This window comes from Ammodytes marinus, assembly GCF_949987685.1.
Source record: "Ammodytes marinus genome assembly, chromosome: 11".
NCBI lineage: Eukaryota > Metazoa > Chordata > Actinopteri > Uranoscopiformes > Ammodytidae > Ammodytes > Ammodytes marinus.
Window position 1 is genome coordinate 11,091,924 of NC_137215.1, and position 10,507 is coordinate 11,102,430.

Sequence of the window (10,507 nt, forward strand, 5' to 3'; positions counted from 1 at the left end):
AGTCCTAAAAGTGACTTTCACATAGGCCTGCACATAATTAGACTATGTTTTTTTTTAATAAAAAGGGTAGCATACTATTAACAAAATGCCAATATTTCTTACTTTTGGCTGTGTTGTCATCATGAGCATACCTATGCCAATGTAAATACTGCTTTAAAAAACAAAAAGACCTAAAGTATATCTTTGGGTCTAAATATAAGCTAGGCTACTGTTTTGACCAAATAAATGGCCCATTGAAACACTAGACCACCTGTGGGATCCTCTGCTGAACAAAAACAGTGTGTCTGTACACAGTAGCCTACTTAAAGCTGAAGCCCGCTCTTGATGTGAGTTACAGTTTCCTCTGTGGGATGGGCCCATATATACTTCCCCCATCCTGACGTCAACTGGATGTGGGATTTTTTCCTCCCCATCCCAGCCTCAAACTGACGCTCTCACACACATCAGCTCCTCAGCAGCAGCAACTTGGGGTGAGTTAACACACCAGCAAAACCGGTAAACGTATCATCTGTGTACTATAGCATTAGAGACCATTTAGTGTTCTTGAACAGCTGTTCAAATGTATGCCTGTTTTCTTGTATCACATTACAGAGCTTGTGCATTCCTGTGTATGTGTTATGTAATGATAGCAAAATCTGTCTGGATGGAAAACTGTAAAAAGCGTTCACAGATAAACAGCTGCTGACGGATCCTTTGCTTCACTGCAGGATGTCACTTGGCATCCTTGAACTTCTGCTTTTTCTCCCACGAAGAAATGAGAGTGTAGAAGTTGGGGGAAAACTTGCTGCGTTTTTTAACGGTGCAAACTTCACCCAGGCATGCCCCAAACCGATGATTGAATAACCTAATACTTGAGCTTTGAGTCACCGCGTGAGTCCAAGTGCTTCATGTGATTCATAGCTCAGCCAGATATGAGGTCAGACAATTCGTTTGAAGTCCTTGTGGGTGGAGAGCCTTTACAGCCCGAACAGAGAAATAAATATGAGATAGAAATGTACTCTTGTCATAAGGGAGTGAGGAGTTATTAGTGTTGGGGCCTGAGGGAAAAAGCCAACTTAATTCTTACTCTTTCTGTCCATTTGAATATGTTATCAGTGAGGTGATCTGCTAGAGACTGGACTTGATCTGTCAACCGAATTAAACTTCTAAAATACTGTATGTTTTCATACACTCTGATTCATTAACTGCCTGTCAGCTTCTTCCTCATCTACCTATCTGCCCGTTTAGTTGGAATTACAACATAACAGTATTATTCATGCTTTATGCTTTTTTCAAGAGTAACAAACTTATATCAGCTTTAGCTTCATGCCTTCCATCTCAAAGTGAACTATTACTTTGAAAAAAAAGTGTCATGTAAGGTTGAGTGTTGCCATTTGAGGAGAAGTGCATGAGCTTAGAATAGTCTAACTGAGTATGGGAGGGAGGCCATGATCGACAGTATTTGTTTTTACAGAAAACTAAGATGTTATTAAAAGTGTGGCTCGGCAATTGTTGAAATATTCTTCTTGTATTTCTTGCTGAGATTATAAGAAGATTGGTATCATCTCTCTGAAGCTACAGACAACAAGCCTGTTAGCTCGAAGGTTATAGCATAAAGACTGGTGACATAACATAGTAAGGATTTTACAGGCTGCCCAGTGCCGGGTGAGGCTTCCTGAATTGGCCTGCCAAAACCACAACTACACTGTAAGAAATTTCCCCGTAAAAAAACATTAATCAACTGGCAGCAGGGTTGCCATTTTCTTACTGTTAAATTAACATTATATGACTGTCAATAAAATTGACAGGATTATGCTGTTAATGAAGAAAACTGTATGAACCTGTTTTTTCAGTAAAAACAGTAATCAACTGGCAGCAGGGTTGCCATTTTCTTACTGTTAAATTAACATTATTTGACTGTCACTAAAATTGACAGGATTATACTGTTAACGAAAAAAGGGATGAACCTGGACTAAATGTTTGTTATGTTGTTTGCACCGTGAGTGAAGGGGATGTTATATTTCATTGGGCAGATGTGTTTCATTCCATATGTAAATTTACTATGTCCCCTATTTGTTCAAATGCTAAACACAGAGAGCAGCTTCTGCTTGTTACTTCAAGACACTTTTTACAATATATTAAGTTCAATGGAATGATTAATTTCTATTGTAAATTGTCTCCTTAGTTGAACTAGGGATCTTGTTTAAGATTTCCACAAACCGTTTGTTATAACCAAAAATAACAGTTAGTTCACACAGAAATGTTTTATTTAAACAAAATGCATAGTGAGTTAATGGAATTAAACATCCCCTTTACTGAGGGTGCAAATAGCAACATAACAAACGTTTAGTCCAGTGCAAGTCATTGTGGGAAAGGGGGCGTCTCTACAATACACTTTGTTGTGCTTACTTGATTTATCTAAGGCAATCCGTTTCCTTAATTCTACTGAGTAAACACAACTCTTCAGTTTAGTAAGACTAACTTGGTTTAATTACGTTAACTGCAATTTCCATTTCCAAGTAGATATAACTCAACTTTAAGTAAACTTAACCAGAGGATATACAGTAAACAACACTTATTAGTTAAGATGTGGATGGATGAGGATTAATGAAGAAAACTGTATAAGCTTCACATGTGCAGGCAGCTCATGTCAAGTTGTCCCTTCCAAGTTTGATGGTAAATTAACAGGAAAGTTCAGTATTTTTGAAAAACATTACCGTTCCGTAAAATAACAGCAAAGGACTGTAATTTAACAGACTGCCTTTTATTTTAACAGTTAAATGCTGTTTTTATAAATAACAGGTAAATGCTGTTGAAATCCTGCTGTAAATTTACAGCAATTGTTTACAGTGTAGTTCCTGCACTCGCATTTTCGTAGGCTCAATTTTCTTGATGTTTTGGCCTTTTTGTGGGATTTTTCGCAATAAGAAAACTGAAGACTTTCATTGGACTCATCCTGCACAGTTGATGCATATAAAACGGCTTCATCCTATGAGTCTGATAGCTTAATTGTAGTCATTTAAAATAGTTAATCTAACATTCCCTCTTTAAGTATTTTTTCTACAGTGGGATATGTTTTTTTTAGCAAGCAAAAAACAAAACTCCCTAGAAGAACCATAAATGCCCCTGTTTAAACCTCACCAACCCGCTGATGGGTCAGTGAGTACATATGCAGCGCAGCCAAACAATGTTCAAACCCACAAAACTGTGTTTCAAATTCCAGTGAAAATACCGATGTTTCAAATATACCAGCATGGTTCTTCTTTCTTTTACTTTTTTTGTGTTTTTGTAAAAATTATGCACACGCCATCGACAATGTTTCCATTTCAGGGAGTGGTGCAGCCATGAAAACCCATTACGTCCAGCTTGGGTTTGAATATTTCTCTCAGTGTAAACATCGGAGAGGTTCAATGAACAGCTGAAACAAACTGTTACAGAGAACGTATAACATTGCCGGGAAACGTTGTAGCCTATAAGAACATTTTCTAAACTTCAAGAAAAAAAAAAGGGAAACCGGATGTTTAAATAAACTGCAGTGTAGATGATAGTTCACTTCTGTGTAATTTCACACAAGGCCAAAGGAAGAATCTAGCGGTCAACTCTGTCTGAGCTTCAAACTGAGGCGGAAATGTCTTGTTTCTGGCCTGATATTACAACCAAAGCCAGTAAAGTTACCCAGACCTTCGTAAAAGCCAAGATTACAAAACAATATTTTCCCTGGAATCTCAAGCGATCTCTACAAATAAAACGTTTTAATGTGTGTGTGTGAAATTCAGTGTAGGCTATAAACCATGTATTCTTTCTGTATTACAGGATGTACACACCCATCACAGACTGCGTGTGTGAGTAAGTGTGTATGTGACAAAGTACAGATCCAAACCAGCTGTAAATGTGTCCACATCCCCTCTCGTCACGTCTTGGTAAGAATATACTTATTGGGTGAGGAACACACAGGGGAGTGACCTCAGAGCATTTTACTCCAATAACAACTGCATGAAAGTTGAACCTGAACTAAACAAGGGCTTGGTTAGTTTACATGACCCCCATGCATTTTAATTTGAATCAATACTGGTGGGATAAGTATTCAGAATCCTTTGTGTAAGTAAAAGTAACACACAATAATACTTCAATGTCAAAATACTTTTATTAAAAGTAAAGTCCATGCATTCAAAACCTTACTGTATACTACCAAAACATGAATCTTAAACTAAAAAGTCACCCCTTGAATGCAATGGTGAGCAGAATATGTTCCTTTATTTCAAGAGGAATAAAAAAAGACTGTCAATCTGGTTCTGCAGTATCAATTTTGATGTTTTCTTTTAAACTGTCAGTCCAACAATACTGGGGAGTGCAATTTACCAAAATATATGAATACAAACTTGACAAAGTCCCGCATTCTAAAACGTGCTTCAGTGAGAGTGCATTAGTAATATCACCACAATGTATATTAGGTATCAAAAGTGAAAGATGAGCTGATTTTATTAAAAATTAATTTTTTTGTACTATTTTGAAAACTTTTGGTTGCATATGTGTCAAATTCTGCAAAATTACTTGTATCTTCAGCTGTCAACGGTGGACTAAAGCACAGAAAATTTGCATAAATAAAAAAGGAAATACTCAAGTTAATTATCTTAAGTACATACTTCTTTCTTTGCAGTACTCGTAGTTCCTTCCCCTGGCACTGAAAGTCTCCTGCTGATGATATTTACTTCTCAGTGTGGATGCAAGAGGGTCAAACATTAACATGAAGACATGAGAAGAAAAACATTTACACTAAACACACAGAGGGCGGAATAACAAGTTCAGGCCCATGAAGGCATTAGAGAGCCTCACAACACAAACAGGCAGTCTGAATGATGACAACTCTGTGCTAACAGGTCAGTGTCCTCCTATACAGCTGGAGGTCTTGGCTGATGTACTTAAAAACAAGAGCTTTCATAATTGAGCCATGAACAAATGTCAAACATCTGCCAAGAAAAAAGCCAATGAAAGTAGTTCAAAACAATCTGTCAATGCTTAAACAGGACTCAGGATTCAAACTGGAAGAAAAAGTATTTCACATAACACATTAAAAGCGGACGTTTGGTATTGCAGCTGTGGCTTGAATAGGAATTCATCCGAATGATTTATGTGAGTGTCTGATCGCTAGTCTTTCTTGTGTAGTCGAGTCGATCAGAGCAAGCGTTAAAAGTTGTTGAGCTCATGGCCTGCCACATGCCTTTGGTGTGGTCGGTGTTGATGTGTCTGCTCTGCCTCCTCGATGCTATACCTATCGGTCTCGCTCTGGCACTGCCGTATTCTTCCTTGTCACTGGACAGAAAGCCATAATTTGTTTTGGTTATATGGACAGGAACCTCACCACTCCCGTTATCCAGGCTTTCTGGTTGGGGAATGATGCAATGGTTTTGGGATCACCATATCATTAACATATTTGCTGACACATGATGCCACTGATGGTGTGTAGAAGGGTGTCGTTCTCCTGGATGGTGGCATCTGTGTAACGTGCAATTTTATTTGTTTTGCTACGGGATGTGTGCAATACTTCATGTGCAACTTAGTGTTGTGATTGGTACAGTTGGGGCTGTATTGTTGTTGTTTATTGTTTATTATTGTTTATTGAAAGGATCCCCATTCGCTGATGCTGCAGCAGTCAGCTACTCTAACTGGGGTCCACACAAAACACACAATACATACACATAACATCATACATATTTAATTACAAAATGAAGCATTAAATCACAACAATATAGTATATACACATAATTGCACCCGTATTCGTACACATGCATATATTTACTGACACGCCGGCACACGCGCACACACACACACACACACACACGCACACACACACACACACACACACACACACACACACACACACACACACACACACACACACACACACACAACCTATTAATCTGGGTTGTTGATTTGTTGTTTGTTTTTTTGTTTGTGTAACCGTCAGAACATTTATTGATGTCCGCAGCTTTTGAATCCGAGACGATTTTCAATAAACACAATAAAGTATATTGTATCGTATTTAATGGTTTGTCTCTCTGAGTACATGCCAGTCTGTGCACTCAGAACACTCCCCTATAGAGGTGCTGTCGCCTCATCTGTCCACACTTAATCCGTTTATCCTGATGTTTTCAACCTTTCAATCAGCAGGAAGAAAACTGCCAAGAGAAACAGGGAAATGTGGTCAGATTTTCCAAAGTGGGAGGCGGGGGGCAGGCTATGAGCCAAGAATGCTCACAAACACGGTTTTGTTTTCCACTGGTGGGCATGGGTCTGGAGATGCTGGTGTAATTTAGGTAAAACAGTTCTGAGGTCAGTTAATAAGCTACAATACTTGTCAAGTGACTGCTGATGACCTCATTCAGTTCCTATAATAATTTCTTCTATTTGAGGAATTTAAACAGCGGCAACGAAAACACTGGTGAATTCTCTGGGCACATAATATGGTCAGCATCTTTACATAAAAAAGTTGCCGTCTGGAAGACACTGTCTGACTCAGCCTAAGTCTTATTTTCGTCCATTTTTTTCTGACTATAAGGTTCCCTTTAATATTAAAATATAAAACCCTGGGAGAGGATATTCTGCATATTTTAATTTACTTGAGATGCTTTAAGTTTATTTTTTTGCTGCACCTTTGCACCTTTTTTGTACCTTTGCATTGGAAATTGCATGTCATTGCATTTCTGCAATAGAGTATAAATGATGTGGCATTAGTTCTCACTGGTGAAAGGTCTATAGTTATCCTCCCACCTCTAATTGCCTTTGGACACACATGGTCCTGAGTTTAGCGGTTTGATCATAGAGGTATCCATTAGAGCTATAGTGTGTATTTTTCCTTTTTTTTATATATTTTTTATTGTCACAAGGCAATTTATAACACCCAAAGGGGGAATCGTTGCATACACTCAGTAGCCTATATATCTACGCATACCTACATGCATACACACCTAAACACATACACATGTATATACATACATATATATATATATATATATATATATATATACCTATATATATATATATATATATATATATATATATACCTATACATACATATACACACATACATACATCCACACATGTCCACATACATACAGATCTTCCCGATGTATTATTCAGATTCACACCGTAGATGTTTCCGTAGAAGAAACAAAAGATATGTTAAAAAAGATTATAATAAATCAAATGTCAGTACACGGTCAAGGCTCTGCAGACTAGCATGTAAACAGTAAACCCCTTAGTACACACACATCATGGACAGGTATTGGGTCATAAGAAGACATTCTCTGATCCCAACAAAAAAAACAGCTAGAGAACAAGAATCTCGGAATCATCGACTCAACCCCTAATATACTCTAGCTCATGTTACCCAATGCGTGCATATCATTTCCTGCAACGTAAAAAAAATCTATCTTTACTTGTCTCTGATCTTTCTTCTAGGCTCAGGTACAAACAACCTGGATGCTCCACCCCAACAGCCACATCCGAGCAGCACTTCCTCCCCAGTCAACATGCTTCCTGAGAGTGTCCTCCAGCAGCAGCAGTGATGCCTGCGTTCAGCCCTCCTTCTCCTCTGCTCTGCGTGCTGCTGTATGTGTCTGTGGCTCTGCAGCGCTCTGACCTCCAGCTGGCTTATGTGACCCAAAACAGCCTCTCTTACTACACCTGCAGCCGGGACCCGCAGCCCTGCAGCTTCTCTTCGCTCACAGACTATGGATGTGTCCAGCTCCCCACACCGAAGTCACACTCTGCGGCGTCCCCCGTTTTCCCCAGACGTCTGACCGTTTGGTTCACGTCGCCCTTGAACGTGTCACGTCTGCTCAACAACTCGGAGGTCAGGCACCTCACCCTGATCCACTGTGGGCCCAGCCAATCAGGAACCGGCACACCTTCTTCTTCTTCTTCTTCTTCTTCTTCTTCTACTTCTTCTTCTTCTTCTTCTTCTTCTTCTTCTACTGTGGAGGAGCATTTTGCCGTCAAGCACCTGGAGAGGCTAACGGTGGTGACCGTGCAGCAGAGGCCGCTCCACCCCTCTCCAAACACGGACTCAAACACGGACCCAGACCCCGAAGATAACGGTGCTCACCTGGACATCGATAGATACAACAACAGAGACAGAGACACAAACCTGGACCTGATCGCAGACCTGAACAGAGATTCCTTGGATTTGTCCTCCTCGGCCCATCAGATCCAAGACATCTTCCTGGACAGAGAGCTGGGAGCAGAGTACCACGAACAGGCCCGGCTGGGAATCATCCAGAGCTCTGTGCTGCAGTGGGGGGCAGCGGTCAAAGCGTACACAGTCCAGACACACATAGACAACAATGGCGTACTGCCCTTCCCTGACCTCCACCTGCCAAAGTTACAAGAGACGTCCGTCATATATGTCAGCTTTGTGTACTGAACCAAAGTTACTCCTTTGAGGAGTATGGGAAGGAAAAACATTTAAAATTATCAAGTGTTCCAGGACCTGCAAACAATCACTCTCATGCTTCATAGAGATTGAGAATTGGGGGTCAAATGTACTAATTGTGAGTCTTTTTTTGTTGCAAGACTAAAACCTCTGATTTACATTTTGGCAGTAAGAATATGATATTAACTATGGGTGATAAAAAGGTAATTTGTTTACAAATCATTCAATCAGACATTTGAGAGGAAAAACAATCCTTTAACCAAGGTTTAAATCAGAGCTACTCGGTAAAGGTGGCTTATAAAACTGTAAGAGAGAACACAAATAAACAATGACAAAGATGCAAACCACTCTTTTCTGAAAGTACACATTTTATACACATGACGAAACCTGCTGGTTTATTGTCCAATTGCTTTAATCATTAGTTCCCCAAGTGGCCTACACACTTTGCACATCTGTATATCATTATGTTAGATAAGACATTTCAACTAATGAAAAACCCTCTGAGGGACCAAAACAGCCCAAACACTGTTCATCCTAAATCAATAGTCAATAGTCTTTGCTGAGAAACAGAGTTTACTCAAAGGATAGACGTTAGAGGCAGGACATTGAGGACAATGCACTCATTTGCAATTTGTTGCAACATGGCGTCCTCCCAGCTCTGCTTTGGCATTTATTTTGGTGTGTAAAATCCAAACTGACTTCCTCCTTTGAGATCTACAAATTGCAGTGCATTGTTATTAGTGATACAAGTGGTATTCCCAAATAAACGTTTACTTTCCAAATTGAACCACAAGATGGCAGCAGATACATTTGGGTCAAAGAGTGCGAAGCAGACTGTTGAGGTGTTGAGGAAGGACTAGATACATGACAGTACTAGGAAACAAAGGTTGTTTTCTTCTTTTCTTTTTGAGTTAAGTCTACATGTTTAAAGAATACATTATACTTTAAATTTAACAAATGTATTATGACGCATCTCAGCACTTTAAGGCTTGTGAGCAATGGTATTCTTTATTGAGGTAGCCTACCATTGTTAGGCATTAATAACGTTACGTATGGCCTTGTATTTATTTGTTTGAACAAATTAAATGAACAATGTAAATTATCATTGCTTTCAATTGTTTACAACAAAAGCAGAAATACAATTATCGTTCATGGCTTGTGAATTTCTAAGATAATGTTTGATATTCTTATATTTTGTATTAATTCAATTATGTGTTTATATTTTATATCATTTGTTTCTCTGCTTGATTTGTCCAAATTAAATCACCAACTAGAATCAGACAATATAAAAAAAACACATCCGGAAAAATTCTACAAAAAAATTGTGTCAAAAATATCCTTTATAGCTAGCCATATGTGTGAGGATGAGGATGCAGTTGTATATTATGGACATACGATAGTTTATAATTTAGATTTTACATTTACATCATGAGGTATCCACAGCTCTGTAATAAGTGGGAAACAAACCCAAGGTCACCTTCTTGAGGTGTGTTCAACAATTGTAATGTATTTTCTGTTGTTGTTCAATTGTTGCTTGTTATAATACACAACACAACTAGCCATTAAAAGGGAACGACCGCAGCATGTGTCAGGTCTGTGGATACATTTGTCAGCAGGCGCGCGTGCACGTCTCGTGTGTGTTTAGTGCGTGATGACACCTGCCAGGGAGCTGCTTATTTGCATGATAAACATGCAGCCCATCTTGTTAACCGCCCCGTGAATGCAAACTGATGTCGCCTGTTGATCCTGCACCTGAGAGGTCAGCGCCCACCCCGACACACACGGGGGGCAATTACCGGGGAAATCACCGCCGGCGGTGGGGGAGGCAGCAGCCGAACGGCCCGCTCTCCTTATGGAAATCAAGCTTATAGGTCGGTGTGAACCATGACCTCCACTTGGGATAATCTGAAGACAAACTACCCCCAGTAAAAAACAAATCAATTACATGTGTCCGTCTGATACTCGTGATGTATAGAGACCTCTGAATGCACTCTGTAAATATTTATGTCAGTCTAAAAAAGGTGGACAACAACAAGCCGAGACTACATTGGATTGATTTTAGGTGGACTCTCCCCCTCCTCTGCACCCTTTAGTCTT

The 10,507-nt window shown here is 39.4% G+C and overlaps 1 protein-coding gene across 2 annotated transcripts; it reads left to right on the forward strand.

Moving 5' to 3' along the window:
- The first annotated feature begins 411 nt into the window (after window positions 1-411).
- Window positions 412-9,983, forward strand: LOC307257431 (uncharacterized protein). Of its 2 annotated transcripts, XM_080036661.1 has the most exons (3): window positions 426-470; window positions 3,793-3,899; window positions 7,438-9,983. In XM_080036661.1, the coding sequence occupies exon 3, from the start codon at window positions 7,544-7,546 to the stop codon at window positions 8,399-8,401; it is 858 nt and encodes a 285-aa protein (XP_079892787.1). In that variant the 5' UTR covers window positions 426-470; window positions 3,793-3,899; window positions 7,438-7,543; the 3' UTR covers window positions 8,402-9,983. The 2 variants fall into 2 exon arrangements, with proteins under 2 accessions (XP_079892788.1, XP_079892787.1); XM_080036662.1 differs by lacking the exon at window positions 3,793-3,899 and having other exon boundaries at window positions 412-470.
- The last annotated feature ends 524 nt before the right edge of the window (window positions 9,984-10,507 follow it).